This window comes from Parambassis ranga, chromosome 20, assembly GCF_900634625.1.
Source record: "Parambassis ranga chromosome 20, fParRan2.1, whole genome shotgun sequence".
In the NCBI taxonomy this organism is placed as follows: Eukaryota; Metazoa; Chordata; class Actinopteri; family Ambassidae; genus Parambassis; species Parambassis ranga.
The window spans coordinates 4,371,623-4,398,594 of NC_041040.1; the positions used below are offsets into that span (position 1 = coordinate 4,371,623).

The following is a 26,972-nucleotide window of genomic DNA, read 5'->3' on the forward strand; positions in this document are numbered from 1 at the left end:
CATCTGCAGTGTTAGCAGCATCGTTTTACCTGAATGGGGTTCTCATGACAACAGAACAGCAGCTGTTTCTATTAGATCCATGATAAAAATGATTTTTAATGAACTTTGAAACCATGATGACACAACCATCAGTTGAAGTAAACAAAGAACAGCTGATGCTAGATGCTAACGTTAAACACTAAAAGCTAATGCTAAATGCTAACCTGCATAAACAGTCATTCCAACAGTGAGTTTTTTATTACTAATGGTTTAATAAACAGGATGCAGCGCTAAGATGCTATTGCCTTTAGCGTTAGCTGGTTGATTCTGTTGAATATGAATGAATGTGTTTTGTAGTGTTAATCCAGGCAGCAGTGAAGTGGGAAACTGGTTTGAACCTGCTAGCATGAGTCACTAAACGAAGGAAAAGGATGAAGGTTCTGCTGAATCTGAATCATCTCTGCAGAACAGGCTCAGCGTGTCGGAGCACTGACTCAGACTCATCACGCCGCGTGGCGTGTTTGAGCTACAAACACTGCAGCAGCCGTCTGAACACGGCTAACGTCAGTTAGCGGGCTAGCTCATTAGCTGCTGGCTTAGCGGTGGCTTTGTGTGGTGGAGGGGGGGACATGGTGATAAATCTTGGTTTAGGTGGGAGCCGGGGCACCTCCCTGTATCAGCTTACACCTCCTTTATCTCCCATAATGCTCGACCATTAACACTGACAGCAGCAGGCCTGCTGTGAGGCCGGGGCGGCCCGCCGGTCAGCTGACGCGCTCTGTTTGTCTTTATTTACAGATGGAATATGATTTACATTGTTTCTTAGAGTGGGGACACTGTTTAACCTGCTCCTCCTCCTCCTCCTCCTCCTCCTCCTCCTCCATCCTCAGCCGCCTCCTAATTAGCCTTAGCAACCCTTTAAGCTCTTAATCTTTCTCCCTCTGTCTCTCTTCTCTCCATCATCCCTCCATCCATAAATACGTCCACGGTGTGCAGCCTGTTGCATCCTCTTATCCGCCCGTCTCTTCCTCCATCATGTGTTTGCGTCCTCTGACAGCAGCTGTGTGCAGTTTAACCCCTCGCTTCCACCACAGGTCTTTGTGTCTGTTGTTTAAACTGAGCTGTGAGGAGGAGGCAGGTTTGCACTCATGAATACGTCTCATTCAGCTGTGTGTGTGTGTGTGTGTGTGCGCTCACAGCTCCTGACTTTGCCCTACATACAGCACATTTCTCTTTGTTACCCATGATGCACTGGGCCGCTCTGGGCCTGTGTTATCAGACGCTGCACATTGACCTCTGTGCTGTAGAGTCTGTGTGTCCAGGTGGTGACATGTTGCGTTCCATCCCTGTGTTCTGTTGTGTTGATGTGTATAGTTGTCTGTTTTGTTGTTGTGTGTTGTTTAACCCTCTACAACCCAAAATCTGCCACCAGCCTTCTGTAAACCAGTGAAAACAGGAGGATGGTCGGTCCCTGAATGCATCATGGCCCTCCTCATCCTCAGGAAGCCATGATGGAGTCACATGACCAACATTCAGAGAGTATCTGTCTGACATGCAGCGACCAATCAGGACCCCCTGACTGGTCATGTGACAGGAAGCAGGCACAGTTTGTGGCTCAGAGGGTTAAACATGTTAGTTCCTTGTGTTGTTGTGTTGTTGTTGTGTGTGTAATTGTGTGTGTGTGTTACTGACTGTCTCTCTGTGCTCTCCCCCTGCAGTGTGAGCAGTGGTTGCAGACACACACACAACAAACCCCGCCCCCTCCCGCCCCGAGACTCGAGCGAGCGAGCGTTGCTTTACGAAAAGGACGGGTAAATATGCTCCTCCCTACATCCACCCCTCCATCACCGCCCCCATCTTCCCCCCACCTTCATTCTTCCTCGATCATCTCCGCCGTCTTCCGTCCGCTTTAAACAGAACCTGTAAGCGCTGCATCACCTGCCGCTTCCTCGCTCCGCCTCTTGGTCATGTGACCAGCTGACAGTGAATGGCTGACTCTCTCCATCACGGCTCTTCGTGCGCCTCTGTCTGTTTCCTGAAACCCCACCTGCAGCTCACTTAGGCCGCCATCTTTGTTTCAGCCGTTTCTGCTTCCGCTTGCATGGCGTTTGGTCATCATCCCTCTGATTGGCTGTCGGCCTGTGTGTGTGTGTGTGTGTGTGTGTGTGTGGGAGAAAAGGCGTCATCAAAGATGTTCAAAAATGCAAAGAGACTAATTTGGAGCATATTTAGTCTGTACTTGTTATTTCTGCACAAATGGCCATGAAACATACATGAATAGTTTTCAATAATCTTATGTTCAGATCTATACTTTGACAAAGATCACATGATCAGAGTTTCCTTACTCTGATCATGTGATCAGGTTCAGACTGAAACTGTGGAGCAAAGAGAGGATGAGGCGGTGCACCCGGAGAGGATGGCCCTCTGTGTGTGTGTCTGTGTGTGTGTGTGAGAGTTGTGGAATCTGCGTCTTGATTGGCTGAGAGCTGGCAGACATTTTCCACAGTCAGCCTGCTCAGCGGTTGGCTGAGACACTCCCCTCCCCCGCTCTGCCTCCCGGCTGTGGTATGCTGCCGTACAGTGGAGCTGACACTCCGTCAGTGCTATCTGCACACTTTATCATGGCGGGTCTAAACTCCACAAACACACACACACACAGACACACACACACAGAGAGGGAGAAGTAAATGTGTAACTGAGCTGGAGGGCAGAAAACCGACCGGACAGAGAGCCTGAAAGACAAGATGATGCAAGAGACGAGGGGAGGAGGGGGAGGATGGGTAGAGAGAGACACACAGGACAGCTCACATACTGAAGTTTGACACAAGTTGGAGGCAGCATGAGATGTGCGATAGAGGGAGTGAGAGGAAAGCTGGAGAAACAGGCAGAAATATGTGGACACCTCAGTCGCACACAGAGGAGGAAGTCCTGAGCACAGCGGCGAGCTGTGGAACAGGACACTCAGTGTGTGTCTGGCGTCCACATACTTCTGGCCGTGCAGCTTCATAAGTGTGTGTTAACAAGTTTGGGCAGAGCGCTGCTGCTGCTGCTGCTGTGAGGGAGGGAGGGGAGCCACGGTGGAGGATGGGGAATGGCAGCTGAGTGTTAGATGGAGGCAGGGAGGAGACGGAGACGGAGGGGTTGAGTGAGGGGGAGGGAGGGAGAGAGGGAGGGAGGGAGAGCCAGAGAGAGAGAGAGAATACCCATCAATCTCTCTCACTCTGAACACTCTGCGCATGGGGAAGCAGCAAAGCGCTCTCTTGTGACTCTCGTGAGTGTGAGCTTCCTGTTGTGGTCGAGAGACTCAAACAGAAAGAGATAAAGAGAGAGAGGGAGCGGGGGGGGGGGGTTCTTTCAGTTTCTGCAGCTTGATCACTTCAGCATCACGTTCCTGTGCAGATCAGTGTGGAGGAGCAGCCGCTCGGCTCTCGTCCTTCTGACCAAGCACACTTTGACTTTGAAACCTTGCTGAACACGGAGCAGCCATCTTGGCCTCTGCAGTAATTGGATGAAAGCGTTGCAGCTAACCTGATCCAGCTGTCTTAAAGCTAATTAGCTTCAGCTGCTAGCACCAGTATTGCATCAATACAGCAGAGATGGCTAATCTAGTCTGATTAGCTTCAGATGCTAACGCTGTCTTTCAAAGTTTTGGTACAGTGTGCTAACATTAGCATCAGACTCATCATTCACTTTTCAACATTTTCCCAAACAAACCCACCGTCAGTCCTCATAATGAAGGAAACCTGGCCTGATCAGGTTAGCCGCCGGCATCGTGGCTCAGTTTGCTGAGCTAATTTTAGCATAATTAGCTTCTGACCATAGCTTCAGATCATCTCTCATATTTCTGTTTTCTGTCGGCACCGCATTATCTGTGCTAGCCTTGGCTGGCTAAATCTGATTAGCTTTAGCTCCTTAGCTTCAGCTGGCAGCATCATATCCATGTAGCAGCTGAGCAGCTAGCATCGAGAGCTACGTTTATGTGAATATACACAGGCTTCAGTGAACAAAGGTGTATGTGCACATATAATAATCCAGCGGTGATGCAGATGTGCTGATTTAGAAGCAGAATGAAGTTCATTCTTGGAGGTTTATGCATTTTAGCGCTGTGGCTAAGTGCTGTGAGTTGGAACACTTCCAGGCTCCCAGAGCGCTCGGGTGCTGGGCAGGCGTTGGCCTCGGTGTTCTGGGTCTGGAGGAATGTTGTGGGCTCTTTTTGAATGAGGTGAAGAGAGTGATAGATGTGCAGACGGGCAGAGAGCGACAGTTAGCAGGAGGTAATAAATAGCCAACATATGGTGACTGGATCGCATCCTCCTCCCCCACTCCTCTCCCCCCCGATACATCCCTCCATCCTCTCGGCTCTCCAGCTAAACACAGCCTGTTAGCTGACACCAGGGAGGACGCTCTGAGGAGGAGGAGGAGGAGGAGGAGGATTCTACAGCAGGTGTCACATTTGTCAGTTTGGCGCCGACTCTCGGTCTTTGTGGGGCTGAAACCGCTGCAGCTCAGGTTGCTAACATTCAGACAGTTTGTGGTCGAACACAAAGTGCTTATGGAGAGTTGCTAGTTAGTTAGCCACCCAGGCTAGTAGCAGAAGGAAGCTGACTCCGGACGGTTTGTGTTGTGAGGTCTTGGAATCTGGGATTCTGTGGGTTATTGTGATGGAGCGGTGGAACTCCTGCAGCAGACTTCGTGTGTCAGCTGTTCCATCAGAGGATTTATGGGTTTTAGCTGACGGGGAAACCTTCCGCCCCCTTCCATCCATGTCTTCATCATCCTCCGTCCGTCCCCTCCCCCTCCGCCCGTCCTGTCACTGGGTTACATCCTCACACAGGTGCTGCACCGGAGGAGCTCTGAGCCGTGAAAGCAGCGACCTCGGTGTGACCTGAGGGGGGAGCCCTGGAGCACATCTGACAGAGCGCTCCTTCATCTGTAAGCTGCTGACAGCGTCACTCAAACTTTAGATCTGACTTCAGAAGAAGTCGCAGCTCCAGCAGGACGTCTGAACGCCCGTCTCAGCCTCAGAGTCCGTGATGCACGCTGACAGCTGTTTGATGGCCGTGTGTTCTCTGCCTCCTGAGCAGAGGGGGTTAAAATGCAACAATAAACTGCAGCTAGCAGTGTTAGCACTAAAGCTAACTGTGGAAGTAGCACTGCACAGTGACCCACAAAGTGAGGACTTTAAACAAAAGTCCTTACAAGGCCTGAAACTCTCTAAACCTCTCACACAGACACACACACAGACACACACACAGTTCTATGACCCTTTTCCTGCTTTGCATGGATGTGCAAAAATGTCAGGATGTCAGCAGTGTGTGTGTCTGTGTGTGTGTGTCTGTGTGTGTGTGTCAGGAGGGAGTGTCAGTGTGAGAATGATGGCCAGGAACAGATGTAGTAACATCACACACTGTGTTCACCCATAGAAGTGTGTGTGTGACAGCATAAAACATCTTTACACACACACACACACACTAGGCTTGTGCAAAATCGTATCGTGTGCAAACTGTCACTGATTAATATTTGCCATTTATCGATTACGGCGATCAGTGCCTCGTCATGATGACGCATATTTATGTGCGACGTACTCTCACCATCACCCGCGAGCGCGCACATGTGAGCCCTACAAAAACAATAATGGCGGAAGGCCGTGGTGTTCAGGTAAAGTTAGAAGATGCTCCTAACGGAGGCTCAACGTCTGTCACTATAAGCCGGGGCACGAAGAAAGCCGAAGAAACCCGAAGAAAGCGCGGCGAGGCCGCAGCGCCGGCTCCGGCTGTGGTAAATGCTGCGACACGCATTAGAGGCGCAGCGTGGAGCGTACGTTGGTTGTTGCCATAGTAACGGGATGTTTGCACACATCAAACGGATGAACTCCGATATTTATTTATTTATTGACTCCACAGCAACATAACATTACAGCAGGCTCTGCTCCAGCGGATGCTGACAGAACTCCACTCGGCCCAGAATCCGCGGCACGTGTAGTCCTCGTGCTCCTTAGGACCAGACTAAGCGCTGGAGGAAGGTAACAGGTGGATTTACACATTTTTAACGGACTTTTTCTGAACTTTTGTCGTGTTTAATATTAATTCGTTTGATTACTGTTGCTACGGCCTCTTCACCCTCTTTCTTCTTCTTCTTTTTTTAGTCTTCCGTACGTTTTTTTGGCGCAGCGCATCTTCAGCATACATTCACCGATTTTTTTTTTTTAAATTATAGTTTTTCAAATATTAAGCAATTTCGGTGTCATCTGCAAAATGTATCTCCTCCTACAACTTTTAAGCTACAGACTCCATTTTAGTCTTGAAACGCTCATCAGATGCTGCTTTATCAAACTTGTATTCAGAACTTTCTAATTCCGAATCGAAAAGTTAGAGTGGTTTTTGAGGCCTCCTGTGCTGTTACCATGGTGACAGGCTGACACACTGAGTCATCAAAACTCTGAACTGCTCTGATTCTCCAGCAATTCAGAGCAATCCTTCACATCAGCATCAACGCTTCAGCTGCAGCGACCAGACTTCTTCAGGAAATGTCCTTTTCTAGTGTAGAGATGCACCGCTGTGTTCTCACAGCCTAAGCTGTCAGAATGAAGGAGTTCACTGATGATTTGTCAGAATCATTTTAGAACAATGTGGTGATTTAGAGTCAAAAACATTGATCATCAATTAATGGTCAAATGAATCGTTATCGGCTAAATGCCACAATTATTTCATTTTTTTGCCAATATCGCCCCAACACACACACACAGTCCACAGACACACACACGCTCATGCTGACTCCTGACTTTTTAGACTTCTTCTTCTGTACAAACCTAATCTCTCCATCCTTCCTCCTGTGTCCTCCTCCTCCCCTTCTCCTCCTCCTTTTCCTCCTCCTTGTCTCTCCTGCCCTTCTCCTCCTCCTCCCCTTCTTCTCCTCTTCCTCCTGTCCTCCTCCTGCCCTTCTCCTCCTGCCCTTCTCCTCCTCTTCCTCCTCCTTGTCTCTCCTCCTCCCCTGCTCCTCCTCTTCCTCCTGTCCTCCTCCCCTTCTTCTCCTCTTCCTCCTCCTTGTCTCTCCTCCTCCCCTTCTCCTCTTCCTCCTCCTCCCCTTCTCCTCCTCTTCCTCCTTGTCTCTCCTCCTCCGCTTCTCTTCCTCCTCTCCTCCTCCTCCTCGTCTCTTGCAGCCATCTGTTGCTGCTCGTTTCTGCAGCCTGTAAAAAGTGCTGCCTGAGCACTGCATCAGCCAATCACAGCGTCTCAAATCTGTGTGTGTGTGTGTGTGTGTGTGGATGCACCTGCCGCGGCCATGTAACAGTTTGTCATGTAAGAGCAGTGATACACTCAGAGGTCAGTGGAAACACAACACAGACACACACACAGACACACACAGGGCCAGTTGTCAGCAGTCGGTTGTAGCTCAGCTCCACTCAGCCTCTTCTTCTTCTTCTGCTGTTTTGTGTGTCGCTATAAGTAGCATTTTGTGTGTGTGTGTGTGTGTGTCCATCCTTAGTGTGCTTTCATGTTGTGGGTCTGCAGCTTCTTCTCATTCACTCCAGCAGTGACATTTTCATCATTTTACAGCTCGCTCTGCTGCTTCCCCCTCTTCCTCCTCTCCTAGTTTTTCCTTTGAACAAGGAATGCCAAACATCCTCTGACACACACACACACACACACACTCACACACACACACTCACGCACACAGAGCTCCTTTCTGAGCAGGGCTGGAGGAGGAAGTGGCCGGCTCTGGAGAGCGTCTTCCTGTGGGGACTGCCAAACAGGAAACAGTCATTAGCTCTCAGCTTCTCCTCTGCTCTCTGAGCAAGGCTCCCTCTCTCCCTCTGCTCTGTCCTCCTCGTCCCTCTGTCCCCTCTGTCACGGTCTGTCCCTGTGCTGGTACAAACAGGTGTGAGGACTGTTGTCCCAACATGTTGTCCCCTCTGGTCCAGTGGGCCCTGAGCCAGAGCTGCTGTGTTTGCTTTAGATTGAAGGTCGCCCTCTGCAGCGTCACACCTTCATGTGTCTCTGTCCATGTATGTGAGGTAGCTGTGGACGCTGCTGGGGACAGACGGAGGACATGTCCATCTATCCCTGCCCCCTCGCTGCTTGTATTGTTGAGTGTTTCCTGCGCCTGGCTTTGTAACGCTGTGCAGCGTTTTCTTGGTGAAATCAGATCCTGTGGCCTGAGAGCCGGCGCTGCTGAGCTGCTGAGCTATTCTGATCTCAGCCTTCACCCCTCACCCCGAGCCTCTGCTCCCTCACCCTGTCCTCACCTGGACAGAGGACCATTAACCCTTGAGGCACTGTACAGTTAAAAAACCTGAGTGACTGTGCCAGATGTTTGGGTGGAGGTGGAGGTGGAGGTGGTGTCACAGGTGTTGTTCTGTTGCCTCTGGTTGTGTTGCTTAAAGTGTGTGTCTGTTTTCCAGCAGTCATGGATAACTCCACAGAGGAGCTGCCAGAAGAGGGAGGAGCCAATATAGAGATGACTGAGGAGGAGGCGGAGCTAACCGAGGAGAAAACGCACAGTAACCTCAAAGGTAGGCGCCAAACCTCAGAATGCCATGCAGCCCACCACCAGCCCGGCAAGGAGGTAACCGGTGCTGCTGTGACCTCCACAGGAGCCATCAACGGAGTGATGGAGGACGCCAAGGAGGCGGCGAGCGGAGCTGAGGCGCTACAGAACGGAGATGGAGGAGGAGGAGGAGGAGGGGGAGGCGGAGGGGGAGAAGACCTCTCTTCCATTAACGCTATGATGTCAGCAGTGATGTCAGCAGCAGGGACCATAAATGGCGAAGGAGACGGAGAAGCAGGAAGTGGAATCACTTCAGCCAATTCCTCCGCCGGTCCGTCGCCAAGGTGACGCCGCACGCTCACATCAGACAGAGTTTGATAGGATGGTGCAGAGTGACGTCACGTCTTCTTCTCTGTTTGCAGTCCTTCACCCAGCAAGTCACTGACAGCCGCCATGAGAGCGCCACCCAGCCGCAGCGCACGACGCAACCAGGTACACACACAGGCACACACACACACACAGCAGAGTGTGTGTGAGTGTCATTGTTCTAACATTTCCTCACACAATGAACAAGTGAGCACCCTTTATTGATGACATCACCAAACTTTTACTTCCCCGAAGTAGCTCCTCCCACATCCCCATCCATCAAGTGCTATACTGCAATTGGCCACCGGTGTGGTGACCCAGACATTTGTTGTGTGTTATTGTGGCCCTATATTAAAGTGTGTGTGTGTGTGTTTTCAGGACACCAAAGACGATAACCTGTACAGCTGTCCACTGTGTGATAAGAACTGTCAGACGCAGCACCAGCTGACCATGCACATCAGACAGGTCTGTTTGTGGGGCAGTGATGTCACACGTTCATCGTGTCGTTGGCAAGTTGTCATTTGTGCGTTTTTGTCTCCGCAGCACAACGCTGACGCCGGAGCCACCGACCACTCCTGCAGCATCTGCGGCAAATGTCTGAGCTCGGCGTCGTCGCTCGACAGACACATGCTGGTCCACAGCGGGGAGCGGCCCTACAAGTGCTCCGTGTGCGGGCAGACCTTCACCACCAACGGCAACATGCACAGGTACACAACCTGCGCCCCCCCCCGCAAGTTAGAAGTTAGACCACACACACACACACACACACACACACACACACACACACACACACACACACACTGTAACCTCAGGCAGAGGAAGTTAGCATTTAACCCAGTCCTCAGTCAACCATGATGGGAGAACCAAATCTAAACTGCCCCTCTGTGTGTGTGTGTGTGTGTGTGTGCGTGTGTGTGTGTGTGGGGGGGGGAGGAGGTTACACAGGAAGCGGGAAGATGACTTTAAACTACCCACCCCCATCCCACACACACACACACACACACAGAGCAACGCCCAGTCATTTATCAGTGACATGCAGCCTCCTCCATCAGATCCAACGGTCCCTGCAGCTGTGTGTGTGTGTGTGTTGATGTGAACTAATATCTGACTTTGTTTACTTGAGAAAAAGTCACTCTTTAACTAAAAGTCTGCCACACACACACACACACACACACACACTGCTCTGAAAATGATTGACGGATACAAACGTGGAGTTTAACTTTCATCATAACTACCTGAACTTAAATGAGGAGTTATTGATTGTTGTGTGTGTGTCTGTGTGTGTGTTTGTGTGTGTTTGTGTGTGTCTGTGTGTGTGTGTGATGACACTGAGACAAGCAGCTGAGTGTGTGCTGGCTCCTCCTGATGGAATGAGGAGCTGTGGGCAGGCAGGAATGGCTGTAGGCTGGCTGACTCTGTGCTGCGCCTCCTCCTGCTCCTGGGTCTGTGGAAGTTCTGTCAGCTCTGAACATGTTTCTGCTCTTGGATTAGGAATGACTTTATTAATCCCTGTAGGGAAGTTGGATTGATAAATTAGGTTTATTCAGAGTGACTTTATCCAGTCCTCCACACACATGCTAACTGCTACATGCTAGCTGTCTGCCTTTTGATGTGAAGGGACTGACTCATCCAATCAGCTGCCTGTCATCAACAAACAGTCCGACCTTCGTGACGGTTCTCTGGAAGTAAGCCTGCAGTTCCTGCAGCGTCCACTTGAGGCTCTGCAGATCTGTAGGACCTCGGTGTGCAGCATCCCTGTCGTGGGCTGACATCACTTCCTCTTCTCCTGCAGCAGGAAGCCGCCGGTCCGGTTTGTCCGGTCTGTGCTTGGCGGCGTGACGTTCCTCCATCTGGTCGTGTTCTCAGAGCTCTGCCAGTTTATGACACACAAACACAAAGCTGCCGCGCGGCGCTCATTTACAATGCAAACTGTAAACAGAGGCAGGAGAGCAGAAGACGGTCAGGAGGCTGCAGTCAGAGAGCAGCTCGCTGTGGGCAGAGTAAAACCTGTTAAACCAGCCGCAGGTCAGACAGAGACTCTGAGTGTTGGTCATGTGACTCCATCATGGCTGCTGAGGAGGACAGGACTTTTTATTATTTAGGTGGTTTGATTTTTAATCATGAGGCATTCAAAGACCTGCAGGAGGTTTGAAACCTGAGTCTGTGCTGGAGTTTGAAAGTTCGATGTGTGAATGATGATGATGATGATGATGTCTCACCTCTTTACTTCGCCTCTCCTCTATCTTCTCTTCTTTATTTAAGTGTGTGCGTGTGTCTCTGTGTGTCTGTGTGTGTCTGTGTGTGTCTCTGTGTGTCTCTGTGTGTCTCTGTGTCTCTGTGTGTCTCTGTGTGTCTCTGTGTGTCTCTGTGTGTGTCTCTGTGTGTCTCTGTGTGTCTCTGTGTGTCTCTGTGTGTCTCTGTGTGTCTCTGTGTGTCTGTGTGTGTATTGATATGTGCGGCCCTGCAGCTGTTTGCGACTCTCACACAGGTTTCATCAGGATTGTGTGTCCGCTGACTCTGCATGTTTCCCGCCCTCTGATTGGTCGGCTGCAGGGTCACGGTGCAGTTTGAACGAGCAGACTTTGCTCTCTGGTTGGCCGTCCCCTCTCCTGCGCTCTGATTGGTTAATGAGCAGCTAGCTGTCAGCTGTCAGGACCTCTTATGGGCGTCCAGCCTGCTGCCTGTGGGCTCTATTAATAGATGGGAGGACTCCGCTTTGCTCCACTTCTCCTCCTACGCCTCCTTTCCTCCTTTCCTTTGTTTTCTTTTCATCCTTCCCTTCTTGTTTCCTGTCCTCTTCTCTCTCATCTCCTTTCCTTTGCTTCCCTCCTTGTTCTCTGATGGCTCCTTCTCTCCTCCCTTCACTGCTTCTTTGTCAGTGACATATGTGTTAACGTACACACACAGGTTATAAGGCACCACTTCAGTCCCACCTTACCCAGAATTCCCGGCAGTTTCAGCTCCTCACAGTTGTTCAAACAAACGTGCAGACATTGAACGCAGCCTGAAAATAACTTCCTCTGACTTTTCTGACTCTCAGACACATGAAGATTCATGAGAAGGACCCGGCCAGCGGTCTGCTCCCTGTCAGCCCCCCCTCCCCCACCAAACGCCGCCGTCCATCCGTCAAGAGGAGGCTGGGCGCCGAGGAGGAGAACGGCGAGGAGCCGCCTAGCAAGAAGGTAGAAACACACAGATCCTCCTTTTCAGCAGGGCGATGATGATGATGATGGTGATGATGATGACATCATGTGTTCAGGTGGTGGACGACATGCCCACTGAAGAGTCAGTGGTCCGGGGGTCAGAGGAGGAGCTGTTGCCCTGTCCCATCTGCTTCAAGACCTGCAGCTCCAGACTGGATCTGGATGCTCACATGGACACTCACCCCGACATCACGCTCAGGTACTTCCTGCTTCTGTCCCTCCCACAGGCCCCTGCTGCCTACCCACAATCCTTTGCTGCGTTCAGTGTAACACAGGAGAGGAGAGTAACTAAAGCACATTTACCTGAGTGTTCAACAGGTTGATTACTTTTCAAAATAAGAGCATACATTTAGGACGGGTCAGCTGATGGAGGATGAGAAGAGAGAGAGGGAGAGGGAGCTAATAAGTTACCAGTAGGAGAGACAGAGAGAAGTTAAGCTGGAGGAGGAGGAGGACACGCTCAACTGGTCCCGTTGCCATGACGACACCTCCACCCCAAGCCAAAAAGAACCACACTGTCTGTCACCATGGCGATGCAACTCCTCACACACAACACACACACAGAGTTCAAAGTTTAATGTGTTTTTGTGTGGAGAGGAACAAAGTAAGAAGTTAGGAAAAACAAAGGATGGAGGGAAGAGAGGAAGGAGAAATAAAAGAAGAGTAGAGGGAGAGAAGGAGGTCAGCAGGCGGCGCTGAGCTCGTTATGGAGGAAGGAGAATATTTAGCTGCAAATCCTCACTAATCAGCCGCTAAGAGGATCGACTGCGCTGCAGGGATGGAGGGGTGGAGGGTGCTTTAACTGAGCTACAGGGAGGTGGAGGCTCTACTTTACTCCACTTTGAAAATCTGAACCTCAACAACTTCTTTAATTCAATCCTTTTTTTTGTGCACTGCCGCCTCGGGCCATCAGAGGGTGCAGGTTCTCTTGCTGTTTTCGGTCATTTACTCCTGACTGGCATCTTTTAGAATCTTTGGCTTTGGAGATGCGACGGTTGGTACTGTGACACTGTGACATCACTGCCACAGATGTTACCATGACGACAGTATTGTTGGGTGTCGTGGTCATAGTAGTAGTAAGAACTACTATCTGAAGAGTTGAAGTCCAGAACACTCCTCAGAACTCTGCCGAAGCCGCTTGTACAGTGTTCAGGCCTGAAAGCTCCAGGGGTTGATGGGAAATGGTGTTCATTACAGGCTGATGGTTCTCCTCTGAGCCTAAATCTGACAGGACCGATGATGAGGTTTCTGAAATGAGTGAAACGAGCCGTGCGCCGCGTTGATTAATTGGATGCAGCATCGTTAGCTTGTTAAGCGGCTGCATCGTTAGCATCAGATACTGACAGGTAATTCTCCTGACCCCGTGTGTGGAGGGGGGGAATAACTTATTCTAATGCTCAAAAACACATGAACATCATCTCCTTGAACTCTACAGACTGATCATTAAAAAAGATCTGATCATAGAGTGCTGATGGAGTCGGACAAATGACAACTCATCTGACAGGGATGGAGGAAAGAGGGGTGCTGGTCCACATATGGTCCCCCCCCCCCCCCCCCCCCCCCCCCCCCGACCAACCCAAAAAGAAGATGGGGGAGGGGATTACACACACACACACACACACACACACACACGATGTGATAAGAGTGTGTGACTGCGGCAGACACTGAGCAGCTGTCACGTCAGCGCTTAACGAAGCCGGACCAACACCGGGTTATCACACACACACAGCTCTGTTACTTGGAGTATGTGGGGACCCACGTGTGCCTTAAAAAGCTCTGATTTAAAGAGTCACTCTGATGGAGCTGAGCTCTCGTCACTGTGTGGATAACACACCTTCAGTGTTAGAGAGCCTGAGGGCCGAGGCTTCTGGGAAAAGAAGGAGGAAAGGAAAAACTGATCTAAACATGTCCTCTGTGTGGGTCTAACACCCCGACTGCTCCTCACAAGGATTAACAAACATAGTAGAGTGTCGCCACCTAGTGGAGAAAATCGGTTATTTCTCTCCTGAAACTGCTCAGAGACAAACAGCAGCTCCACATGCTGTCGATGTTTAACTGTTTCACTGCCTCTAAATCCAGGTCTGAGTGTTGGTCATGTGACTGCTGCTCACATGGGACTCCATCATGGCTTCCTGCTGGTTGCTGAAGACAGAGCTTTTAACTGATTCTCTGTTTTAAACCAAATTTAAATGATTCATTTTTCATATAAAGTTAATTCAGCTGAATGATCCTGAGCTTTGTCACATTCATGTTCATAGGTGTGATCTCTGCTGCCTCTCCTTCCGAACCCATCGCGGTTTGTTGCGTCACAACGCCGGGGTTCATAAGCTCCTCCCCCAGGACCCCAGTGGCCGCCCCTTCATCCAGAACAACCCCTCCATCCCGGCAGGCTTCAACGACCTGGCGTTCATCGACTTCTCCTGCAAGAAGTTTGCTCACATCGCACAGGTATCTGGCCGCTCCACCGCGCCCTCTGCTGGTTCTCGGATGATTGTGTGTTAACAGCTCTTTGTTTTGGTCCAGGTTTGGTGTGAGACCAACCTTCGTCGCTGCATCAGTAAATTCCACCGCTTCGTCTGTGACAGCTGTGACAAGGCGTTCCCGCTTCGGCCCGCGCTGGACCTCCACAAAATCACCTCCCACCCAGACACACCCAGGGCTGCCAGCACCGACCCAGAAGACCCTGAAAAGAAAGTCGAAGAGAACGGAGAAGCTGAAGAGAAGGATGGTCAGGATGCTGAGGAAGAGGTCCTGCCCTCAGAGCAGGCCAGCTTCCTGGAGACACTCGGCCTTCAGCACGTCTCAAAGGTATGAAGTGAATGTAGGTGTGGTCAGGGTGGTGTTCGTGCCTACATCTGCATAAAAGTTAAAAACCAGGACGCTGTGACCAGGGAAATAAAGCCTCAGACCCGTCCTGATGGTCTTGTTTTGTTTCTCAGGTGAAGCCTGGTCCCACAGACGATGAGATCCATCAGGCCCACCTGGATAGCATCAAGGTGATCCATGTGGAGCCACCGTCCTCTAGCCTCCCCCAGGAGCCCGCCTCAGGCTACCTGTGCGGAGGTCTGGGGCTGACTCTGGGTGTTGGTGGCTTGGCCGCCCTCAGCATCCCGCTGCTGGAGGCGTCTGGCTCCACACTGCAGGGCCTCTCCCAGAGAGACGCCCTCAGCCTGCTGTCGCTGCAACCCTTCCAGACCGGCTTCCTGCTGCAGCCTGATGGGGGCGCTGCCGCTTCATCGGGCGTCAAACCCGGAGAGGCGGGCGGAACTGGAATCATGGAGCTGGCAGACATCCAGCAGATCCTCAAAGTGGCGACTGCAGCGCCCAATCAGATGGGACTGCCCCCTCTGGCCAAAACTCCTGGATACGCCGGGGGTCCGGGTGGGTGTCGGCTCCAGCCTCACTCTTTGTTTATTGATCAGGTATTGGTGAAATGACCCGGTCAGTAATAATATAATCGCTTCTCCTCCTCCAGGTCAATCCCAGGCCCAGAAGGCGATGCCTCCATTGAAGCCGAAACCTCCCATCAGCCCCCGCTCCAGCCTCACAGCAACAACTCCTCCGCCCCTGCAGAGCTCCCAGCAGGCCTCACTGGGCTGCATCAGCCCCAGCCTGCCGCCCCCCACACCCTTCAAAACGCCCTCCTCGTCCGCTGGGAGCGGAGGGCAGATGGACACAGAGTGCATGGACGACTCGCACACGCCGTCGTCTGATTCGCCGCCCGCTGCTACCACAGCTCTGCATGAGGAGGCGGGGCTTGGCAGCAAAAAGCCAGCAATCAAAGGGGGGAACAACGGCAGCTCGGCTAAAGGCTCGTTCCCGTGCCGTTTCTGCGATCAGGTCTTCGCTTTCTCCGGCGTGCTGCAGGCCCACATGCGCTTCCACCTCGGCATCCTTCCCCACCAGTGCAACATCTGCGACTACGTAGCACCTGACAAAGCCACGCTCATCCGCCACCTGCGCACTCACAGCGGTGAGCGGCCGTACGTCTGCCGGGTCTGCCATTACCCTTTCACTGTCAAGGCCAACTGCGAGCGTCACCTCAGGAAGAAGCACGCCAAGACTTCCCGCAAGGACATCGAGAAGAATATTAAGTACGTCACCTCCACCACCACCGCAAACATGGCTGCTGCAATCACCTCTGGTGCGGCCACCACCACCCAGGACGTCGAGTCTGGCACTGAGACAACTTGTCGGTTCTGTGGCGAGGACCTGAAGACGTACCGGGCGCTGCAGATCCACCTGCGCACACACAACGGCTGCCAGAGGAAGCCGTTCGAGTGCCGTCGCTGCGGCGCCGCCTTCCTTGCCAAACGCAACTGCATCCATCACCTGCTGAAGCAGCACCCTGACGTGCAGGAGCGAGAGATCGAGGAGCACATCTCCACCCTCCTTCCCGCCACCACGGTCACCGCGCCCCGCGCAGCTCCGAACGGGATCGGTCAGCTGCCGATCCAGGCGGTGAAGGTGGAGGCGAACGTGGTTTATCCTGCAGAACTGGACCAGCCGCTGGATTTCTCTGCTAAGGGCCGCGGAGCCAGCAGCCAGGCGGCGTCCCCTGGGGTCAAACGGGAGAGCGTCTCCCCCAGCTTTGACTGCGATGGGCTGGACCAGCCCATTGACCTGTCCATTCCCAGCAAGAGGCAGCGGCGGGAGGTGGCGACCGGCGGAGAGAAGAGAGACATCAAGACAGAGCAGAGCGGCGAACCGCTGAGCCTGTCCAAGGATGAGAAGCCGGCGAGCGCTCTGCCCCCTCTGCAGCCTCAGCTCGGCTGTTACCAGCTGCCCCCTGGATCCACTCCTCCCAGTGCTGCACGGGCCCAGCGCCTCAAACCGCTGCTGCCCAAACCTTCCTCCTCCTCCTCCTCCTCGCCCTCTGCCTCCCTCAAGGAGCTGCCTCCTCTGGCCTCCATCGCTCAAATCATCCACTCTGTCTCTGGAGCTCCAGACCTGCTGAAGAGAGAGCCAGCTGCAGTGGAGGGGAAACCCCAGGCAGGCGCTTCATCTCAGGCTGATCCAGCTACAGATGCCCCCGGACCGTCGGCGGTCCTGGAGGCAGCCAGCGAGGACGTGTCTGATGGATCCTCCAGGTAAAAGACCCAAACCCTGATCAGTCTCTGATGAAGTCTCTGAAAGCTGCAGCAGAGTAAATGTTCTCACTAAACCCTCCACTTCCTCCTCCTCCCCCTCTCCTCCTCCCCTCCTTTCCTCACACAGAAGGAGGTCCAGGAAGAGGCCAGCGTCTCTGGATGTGAAGGAGAAGGTTGTGAGCAGCGGCATCGATCTGGAGTCCAGCGGAGAGTTTGCCAGCGTGGAGAAGATGCTCGCCACCACCGACACCAACAAGTTCAGCACCTACCTGCAGACCGGAGCCGCTGACGTCGGAGGAAAGAGAGGTGAGACCATCAGGAAGGCCTGATCTAAAAAAAGAAAAAGAAAAAAAAAGTTAAAAATGAGTCCAAATAACTCAAATATTGTTATCATAATTCTGACCTCATGTGAACTGTGGGAACAGACAGCGGCAGAGCAGGAGGAGGGGAGGAGAAGGAGGGAGGAGTCAGAGAGGAGGGGAAGCCGGCGGCGGCCATGACGGTGCCTCAGTCCAAAGGGAAGAAAAACGCCTACTCCAACTCTGCCCAGAAGATGACCTGCCCCTTCTGCCCACGAGTGTTCCCCTGGGCCAGCTCGCTGCAGAGACACATGCTGACACACACAGGTAGAGACACACACAGACAGACAGGTAGAGACACACAGACACACACACACACACAGGTAACCACAGACAGGTAGAGACACACACACACACACTCTTATTTTGACCTCGACTAACTGCAGGCGCTCCTCCTTCAGGTCAGAAGCCTTTCCCCTGTCCGAAGTGCGACGCCTTCTTCTCCACCAAATCCAACTGTGAGCGCCACCTGCTGCGGAAACATGGCGTGACGCACAGGACGCTGCGACGCAACGGTGCCATTGCGAAGAAAGACTGTGACGAAGCCTCGCAGGAGAGCGGTCAGTACACACCCGTCCCTGCACTGCAGACCCCTGAGTGACGGTGTGCTGACGGTGTATTTGTGCTGTCTTACAGAGAGCCAATCAGAGACGGAGCAGGCCACAACGGAAGCTCAGGACCTCAGCAGCATTGCCACGTCTGCAGACTCTGGCCCCGCCTCCACCCCTGATAGCTCCGCCCCCTGTGAACAACCAAGCCCCGCCCTCAAAGCCAGTGACGGTGAGCCGCGGGAACATGTGTATTCTTTTACAGCACAGAATGAGACTTTATTTCGACCACACATTCAGTCAGAGGCACGCTCAGCTGATGCTCTGTCCGTCTCTCCGCAGCAGGCTGCAGCTCGGCTGTTGAAGCTGAAGATCAGGACGAAACCACAGAAAGCAGCGAGCAGCCGGAGCTGCAGGGGGCGCCAGAGGCCCGAGCAGCCCAAGGGGGTCAGCCTGCTCAGAGCAACAAGGTAACACACCGGTCTGTGTAGTGCAGAGCAGCCATGATGCTTCAGTGCTGTTAGTGAGCCGGAGGTTCTGCACATGCTCAGTTGCTGCTTTGTCACCTCAGGCGGAGAGCACCGACGACGACGACGACTGTCACAGCAACAAAAGTCTGGACCTGAACTTCGGCAAGAAGCTCATCGACTTCAAGCTTTCCACGTCCTCCTCGGGCGCCGCTCCGGCAGAACAGACCTCCTCCTCATCCTCTCCATCTGCACCCTCTACCTCTGCTCCACCCACAGAAAGCCTGGAGGAGAAGAAGGAGCAGTCAGCCGCCTCCTCCAGCAGCCCCACAGTGAAGCCACAGCCGGAGTACAAACACGTCTGTCGGGTGTGTAAGAAGAGCTTCCGATACGCCACCACGCTCGCCCGCCACGAGAGGGCGCACCTCTCCGAGGAGACGCCACCGGCGGAGGAAGCTTCACCCGAAAAGGAGGAGGCAACAATGAGTAAACTTACCGAGGAGGAGGGAGACGAGAAGGACCTGGAGGGAGGAGTGAAGGGAGGCGAGAGCGAAGGAGGAGAGAGCGGGGAGTCAGAGGAGGAGAAGGAGAAGGAGGAGGAGCGAAGCGACGAGGAGGCGTCAGAACCAAAGAGCCTGGAGGGAGGAGACACAGCAGGAGAGACGGCAGGAGGACGCGTGGACAAGAGGAAGAAGATCTGCAACGTGTGTGGGAAGAGATTCTGGTCTCTGCAGGACCTGACGAGACACATGAGGTCACACACAGGTGAGACACACACGGAGACACACACACACAAACACACAGACAGACAGAGACACACACACACACACACACAGGTGAGACACACACACAGACACAGACACACAAAGACACAGAGAAACACACACACAGTGAGTATGGCTTTTTAACTAACTCCGCTGTCCCCTCTCTGTCCCCTATCTGTTCTCTGTCTTCCTCTCTGTCCCCTGTCTGTCCTCCACATGTGGTCCAGGCGAGCGGCCCTATCAGTGTCAGACCTGTGAGCGGACCTTCACCCTGAAGCACAGCCTGGTCCGCCACCAAAGGATCCACCTGAAGCCCCGCGGAGCCGACGGATCCGCCGCCGCCAACGACGACGCCAGTGAGGACGGAGACTCCTGCACACCCACCCCAACCTCCACCTGCCCGCCTTCGGAGAATGAGAGCGAGTGCGGGAGCGCCGCTGCTGGAGCCAAAGAGCTGGATGAGGAGGAGGAGGAGGAGGAGGAGGAGGGTCAGCTGGAGGAATCAATGGCGGAGGAAAGCACCACAAAACCAGCAGAGGAGTCAGAGCCGCCAGCCGCCGCTGCATCCGAGGACCCAGAGGAGGAGTCAGAGCTCTCTGCTGCTGACCCGCCTCCATGTCCCCCAGCTACTGATGCAAAGACAGCCGAAAGCAGCGACTCCACAGACGACACGCCTGACCTGAAATCCTCCAAAGAACCCGCCCCCTCCTCCTCCAGCTCCACACCAGGGGAAGCCGCCGCCCCGGCGGACGGCTTCATCCAGGGTCTGCTTGAGATCCACACCAAGTCCCCTCTGGAGCACATCCTGCCTAACGGAGAGCCCCCCCTGGTGGCCGCAGACTGAGGAGCTCCGACATCACCGCAGTGCCATACGACGGCGAGACGACAGAAAGCAGCCGGGACCTGTTTCCATAGAAAACCTCCTGTTCTTGAAGTGCCTTACTACTAGTCCTGCTCTGAGAAGCTCCTGCTCTTCATCGCATTATTACCAGGACGGATCTCTTTTTTTATAGCTTTTTATGATGACAGTGAGTTTTTGTGCGGGGAAACTATATTTCAGCAATAAAGAGAAAAAAGCGATTTATTATTGTTCTAGATTTTCTTTGAGAATTGATGATCAACTGTGGAGACGAGACTCGGACGGACGTCTGTGTGTATTCCTCTGTATTTAAATCCCAGCCGGACGCACGGCGGACACAAACCTTGGTTGTTGTTTTTTTGGCCTCAGCCGCTTTCCAAAACCCTGAACTCAGCCGGGGCGGCGCCTCCCGGTGGAGCTCGTGTGACTCTGCCGCTGCGTGACTGTGGAGGATTTTTGTAACTGGAAAAATGGGAGAGGCCGGCGCCACGCCGCGCCGCGCCTCCGCCGCCATCACACGAATGCATTCACAAACTCTGAGAGAAAGAACTCTGTTTGTGTTCTCCATTTTGTTTTTTTTAATCCACCACACTATTTATCCCTCTGAGCTCCCTGCGCGCCTCAGCTGAGTGAACATGTGACGTTTTCTGTTTCTGTGCTTCAGGTGGAGGGAGACGAACTCTTTAGTTTTTTATTACTGAACAAATCAACAGTTTGTGTGTGTGTGTGTGTGCTGCCAGTCTCTCCTCAGCGCCCCCTTGTGGCCTGCAGCATGCAGTGACCCGGTTCAGTTTACCTCAAGCCAACAAAACGACAGACCAGCAGCTCCTTTGAATCCGACGTCTTCCTGAGCGCTAGCACGGCTAACGCTCTGCTAACCCTGATGTCACTGTGGTCCAAACCAGAGCTAGCCAGGGCTAACTCACTAGTGTAGCTTCATACACAGCTAGCTTGAGCTAACAAGTTGTTAGTAGCTTGGTCTGTGCAACAGTCCATAGAGAGCTAATGAAGGCTAACTCTGTAGCAGCAACAGTGTAGAACCGGAATAAGAGTTTGCCAGCCTGCTCTGTGAAATGTGCCTTAATTTACACAATAAAAAGTGTGCTCATTAGCGCACAGGTAGCACCAGCTAGCTGTTAGCCTTTGTATTTTATATAAGCCTGATCAGCTGACCTGAGAGGTGTGTCTGGGTCTGGCTCCTAACAAGGCTCAGCAGCTAACAGTCTAAGGCCTCCTGACAGTATTATACGTGCGTGCAGAGTTGGCCCTGGACCGCTTTGTCCTGGTTTTTTTGTGAGGACGTTTTTCAGCTCGGTGTTAGAGAGACAATCAGTTCTCAGACAAGCTGAGGGGGACGGACGGCCGTGTGGACTGATGGACGTCTCTGAGTGTTCCTGTATTTCTGCTGCACACACAAACAGACGGGCTGACTCCCCCCAGCAGCGTGTGTATCGTCTGATTATTATTATTTTTTCAAATATCAAAAACCTCATAAGCAAATCGAACCTCAGCAGCTCATAACAGAACTGTAAGCTGGCACTAAACCTTCTAAACTACTTCACCTACTTCTGTTGGAACTACTAGCAGCATCTGAGCGGCACCGCCAGCAGAGAAAGAGTCAGATTTCAGATGATTCCATCCTGGCGGGAAACACTGAGCGGGAACCACGCTGTAAAACTGGAAAAGATACCCTGACATCATGTCCGTTAGCTCACAGCCGTTAGCACAGAGCTCTCGTTCCAGCCTGCTAGCTTGCTGCTGTTAGCATTTAGCAGCCGCACGGCTCAGGCTAACAGCCTGGATTCATCCCTGGATTTAATTCTGATTTCAGTTTTTTTCAGATGAATAACCTCAAATTATGAATCCTGATTTATAGTTTTTATTTTGGAAACTGTCCCTCTCTCTCTGAGCTGCTCTCTTTTGTTGGCCTTTCTGTACACCCTCTGTCTCTGTGTGTGTGTCTGTGTGTGTGTGTGTGTGTGTGTGTACGGCCATAAGAATATGGGACTTCAATTGGAATGCACATGGACTGTTTTTAATGTATTTATTTGGAGCCCAGCCGTGTGTGTGACTCTGTGTGTGTGTCTGTGTGTGTGTAGTTTCTACGATGACGAGAAGAAGCCATGTGTTAGTGTCACGCTTGCTGCAGCTGTCCTGATGGCGGCGGCGTCTGGCCGAGCAATAAGAACCCTCTGAATCCAAAGCTTTCCCCAGGCCTCCTGTACACCAGCTGGAGAGACTGTGTGGGTCTGTTGTGTGTTTTGAGTTTGGCTGAGAGATGTTGTGGTTATTATTATTATTATTATTATTTTCTCTTTGACGTATAAATGAGTATAAACTGTGAAATCATGTGTTCAGTTAGGGCTGACTTTAGCTTCCTTTGTTGCATGTTAATCTCATTTGTTCAGTTATGGATGATTTCTTTTTTCCTCCATCACTTATTGTCTCACACACACACACACACACATAAATATGAACATATATATATCTAATCTTGCTCTCAGGGTCTTTCACAAATCCATTATTCAGAAACTTCATGTTCTTATTTCCTGAGCTGCATCTCTGATGATTTTGTCTTTTTTAAATAATGATTCAGAACTTTCAATCACTACATTTAGCACTTGACTGTGAACGCATCATCATCCAGCAGAGACCATGACATCCACTTCCTGTCACATTAACCCTCCGATGTCCTGCTCACATGTGAAAGGGAACGGAGACACACACACACGCGCACACACACACACACACACACACACACACACGCTGGAGCTCAGTCAGAAAGCATTGATCATCTGGAAGTGTGTCTTTCTGTGGCGTCTCCTCCCCTGCTGTTAGTAAAACAGTGTTTCACAAAGTCCAGAGATGTAAACCTGTTCTGTATCAACTCAATAAGAAGAAGCAATAAAGATTATATTAAGGAAAGGTGTGTGACCCAAACACTGTCCAGCTTTGTTTGCTTCCTGTAGCACTGAATGGTTTCATGGACATGGCATGTCCTGATCGAAGATGAGTCCGAGGTTCCTCACAGTCGGACTGGAGGCCGAAGTGATGCCGTCCACAGAGAGACTGTTATCAGATAATCTAGATCTGAGATGTTTGGTCTGAGTCTAACAGTGAAAATTTGGAGGTCATCCAGTCCTTTATGTCCTTCAGACATGTCCTTATGTACTTAATGTCCTTCAGACATGTCCTTATGTACTTAATGTCCTTCAGACATGTCCTTATGTACTTAATGTCCTTCAGACATGTACTTTATGTCCTTCAGACATGTCCTTATGTCCTTGATGTCCTTCAGACATGTACTTTATGTCCTTCAGACATGCCCTTATGTCCTTTAGACACGCCTGTAGTCTGACTAGCGGCTCCATTTCTTCAGGCTTCATGGATAAATACAGCTGGGTATCATCAGCATAACAATGAAAGTTTATGCCGTGCTGCTGGATGATGTTTCCTAGAGGGAGCATGTAGAGGGTGAACAAGATCGGTCCGAGCACAGAACCCTGTGGAACACCGTGGTTAACCCTTGTACTCGAGGAGGAAACATCATAAACATGAACAAAGTGAAATCTGTCAGATAAATATGATTTAAACCAGCGCAGTGCTGTTCCTGTAATCCTGATCTCGTGTTCTAATCTGTGGAGCAGGATGCGATGATCTACGGTGTCGAAGGCAGCACTGAGATCCAGTAGAACAAGTACAGAGACGAGTCCACGGTCCGATGCCATGAGGAGGTCATTGGTGACTTTAAGCAGTGCTGTTTCTGTGCTGTGATGGGCTCTGAATCCAGACTGGAAAGCATCGAGTAGACTGATCCTACACAGGTGGTTGTTTAGCTGACTTACAACAGCTCTTTCAAGTAGTTTAGAAATAAAGGTGAGGTTGGAGATCGGTCTGTAGTTTCCTAAGACGTCCGGGTCCAGTGAAGGTTTTGTAAGTATTGGAATGATCACAGCAGTTTTAAAAGCCTGCGGTACATATCCTGTTCCCAGAGACAAGTTGATCTGTCCTAATATAGAGTCTCCGATCAGAGGAATAGCATCTTTGAGTGAAGGGATCGGATCCAGAAGACAGGTAGTAGGTTTAGACTTGCTGATGCTGGTGGTCAGCTCAGGGAGGCCGATGGGCACGAAGCAGTCCAGGGTTAGATCAGGATCCGTTTCCAGAAGTGGCGGTGTATCCTCAGCGGTCACAGAGAGATCGTGGTTGATTTGTCCTCTAATAGTAGTGAAGAAGTTTATAAAGTCTTCACTACTAAGAGCTGCAGGAATGTGAGGCTCCACAGAGCCGTGGCTCTTTGTCAGCCTGGCCATGGCGTTAAAGAGAAAGCGCGGGTTGTTCTTGTTTTCTTCTATTAGTGATGAATAGTAGGCTGTCCTAGCTTTGCGAAGGGCCTTCTTATACGTCAGCAGACTGTCTCTCCAGGCCCTCTGGGAGTCATCTGATTTAGAGGACTGCCACTTCCTCTCCATCCATCGTGTAGTTCGTTTCAGTGATCGGATATTTGAGCTGTACCACAGAGCCAGCCTCTTCTGATTTGTAGTTTTCTTCTTCAGTGGAGCAATCCTGTTCAAGACTGAGTGTAATGTGTCTATAATACACAGATGTAGTTCAGACATGTCACCAGTAGATGGCAGCAATGAATAGATGAATAGTCGTTGGAGTGAGAGCTCTTACCGCCAATACAGCATCTTTGATCACAGCTAAAGCTTTTGGTTCATTGCAGCAAATAGGACAGAGAGACAGAGAGGAGACAGGGGAGACAGAGAGGAGACAGAGGGCCGGTTCTAGACAGGATGTATGAGGGGCAGTCAGAAATGTGAAGGGGGCATCATGTGTACACTTCATGTTAAAGCACTTTTGTCCTCTGGTCTTATAGTGACAATATGGTCCTTGCTGAATTGGGTTGTTAGCTGTGTCCAAAGCCAGCCTGGAGAAGTGGATTGCACTTTGTCAGGCCCTTATCTTCAGACCTGTCCAACTTGTGAGTCCCACCTGAAGACTAAGCTTCTGCTGGTATAGCACTGAGGCACGCAATCCCCCTGACCACTATAAGGTGGATCCCTCAGGGGAAAACCGAAACATAAACATTGAATAAATAAAATATCCTTAATCCAGATTTTATTCATCAACAACATAACATTTATCTGGATGGTCTCATTCTCAAAAACATGTAATCTAAAGTAAGTTTAAGTTTACAAACCTAAAAGGTCTTATGAATAAAAGTAACACTAAAATAAATAAAGCACAGCAGATAGGCTATAGATCATGTAATGTTTTCTCTTTTTTATTATTTGTAATGTTTTCTCTTTTTTATTATTTGTAATGTTTTCTCTTTTTTATTATTTGTTTGTTTTATTTGTATTTTTTAAAGCACTCTACTCCTGTCCACTTTACAACCACAGTCTCATATTTCCCTTTGCAAAAACTTTCACATAAAATGGATGCATTGCAGTGTCTGTGTCCTGCTGGAGCTGGAGTGGAAATTAAGTAAGCTGGCTTTGTAGAAACTGCAGCGGTGATCTGAAACAGAACAGAACTACAGTCTGAGGCTTTAGCAGGGCTCTGTCAGACAGCGGTCATTTGTCTTCAGTCTGTCACATTCAGCGGACGTGGACACGTCTCTATGCTTGTTGTAGAGCTGGGCGCATGCTCCACGAGAACAAAGAACTTTCTCAAGAACAAGAACAAAGTTCGTTTCGGCGTGGAGTATTCACACTCCCCGAGATGCATGTGTGCAGCTTCTTTGTCTTTCCTCTTCGTAACCACTGAAACCTGTCACTACACCGTTAGACTACGTGTTGACTCATTTGCATACGGACGCTGATTGGATGTTTACTCAGGGTGTGTGTGTGCTGCACTTCTTGTCGGATTTTTCCGCTACTGATGATCATTTTGTCAACGCGTAATATATTAAATTTGTGAGTATATTAACATGTGCTTTCTCAACGTCTAAAAATTTGATTTGAGGGGGCAAGACATTTATTTGAGGGGGCACTGCCCCCTCTTGCCCCTGCCTAGAACCGGCCTCGCAGAGAGGACAGAAAGGAGACAGAGAGGAGACAGAGAGGACAGAGCTGCCGCACTGATGGGGTCAGAGGATGAGGATGAGGATGAGGATGAGGATGAAGATGAAGATGAGGATGAGGATGAGGATGAAGATGCTTAATGGCTGCGTGGTTTAAACGTCCCTCTGACGTCATCACGTCCTGCTCCTCTGACAGAACACTGATGTGACGCAGTCAGCCGGAGCAGTCTGGATATGTTTCATGCTTCATGGCGCCCCCTGCAGTCAGCAGGGCTGATCACTGCATGCAGTCACTTCAAATGTAGTTCAATGTGTGAGTAATCCAAGTATTCAGAGTACTCAGACTGAGTAATGTAACGGAGTCCATTACAGATTACTTTTTGAAGCGTTCTTCCCCACACTGGCTGTGTTGATGGCTGGGAGAGCTTTATCCACTGAGGCTCCAGAACACTGAGGTCACCAGGGAGATCGATCAGAACGCTGGAGCTGTGATCGATCGCCTCTTTATTGATGATGCTGCACCTGGTGTGTGGCTTCCTGCAGTCACAATAAACACACAACATCAACACAAGCTCACAGCTCTCCAAAGGGAAGATGAATAAATATGAACATGTCTCCTGTTGCTGCTGTTGAACCATCAACCTGTGTTCAACCTGCCGAACATGATCAATCATCACGAACATCTGAACACAAACTGCAAACTGACGTCATAGTTACGCTGCAGGAAAGTCTCCGCTACTGCACCACACACTGCTCTCAGCCAACTCTCTCTCGCTCTCTCTCTTCACACTCTTCACACTCTCAGCCTGTGAGCGCTGTACA

The 26,972-nt window shown here is 51.1% G+C and overlaps 1 protein-coding gene across 5 annotated transcripts in view; it reads left to right on the top strand.

The window, feature by feature from the left end:
* Window positions 1–23,047, top strand: part of rreb1a (ras responsive element binding protein 1a) — a 36,653-nt gene extending 13,606 nt beyond the window's left edge. The window contains exons 2-20 of one of the 5 annotated variants that reach the window (XM_028432460.1): window positions 1,698–1,790; window positions 8,381–8,491; window positions 8,573–8,810; window positions 8,889–8,958; window positions 9,211–9,297; window positions 9,376–9,539; window positions 11,873–12,014; window positions 12,092–12,234; window positions 14,294–14,483; window positions 14,559–14,843; window positions 14,975–15,416; window positions 15,511–17,125; window positions 17,253–17,431; window positions 17,551–17,751; window positions 17,886–18,044; window positions 18,121–18,264; window positions 18,375–18,502; window positions 18,604–19,264; window positions 19,491–23,047. In XM_028432460.1, coding sequence (XP_028288261.1) covers window positions 8,386–8,491; window positions 8,573–8,810; window positions 8,889–8,958; window positions 9,211–9,297; window positions 9,376–9,539; window positions 11,873–12,014; window positions 12,092–12,234; window positions 14,294–14,483; window positions 14,559–14,843; window positions 14,975–15,416; window positions 15,511–17,125; window positions 17,253–17,431; window positions 17,551–17,751; window positions 17,886–18,044; window positions 18,121–18,264; window positions 18,375–18,502; window positions 18,604–19,264; window positions 19,491–20,107 — 5,571 coding nt within the window. In that variant the 5' untranslated portion in view covers window positions 1,698–1,790; window positions 8,381–8,385 and the 3' untranslated portion in view covers window positions 20,108–23,047. The remainder of the gene's footprint in view (window positions 1–1,697; window positions 1,791–8,380; window positions 8,492–8,572; window positions 8,811–8,888; window positions 8,959–9,210; window positions 9,298–9,375; window positions 9,540–11,872; window positions 12,015–12,091; window positions 12,235–14,293; window positions 14,484–14,558; window positions 14,844–14,974; window positions 15,417–15,510; window positions 17,126–17,252; window positions 17,432–17,550; window positions 17,752–17,885; window positions 18,045–18,120; window positions 18,265–18,374; window positions 18,503–18,603; window positions 19,265–19,490) is intronic. The other 4 variants (XM_028432461.1, XM_028432457.1, XM_028432459.1 and 1 more) reach the window with 4 other exon arrangements.
* Window positions 23,048–26,972: the final 3,925 nt, after the last annotated feature.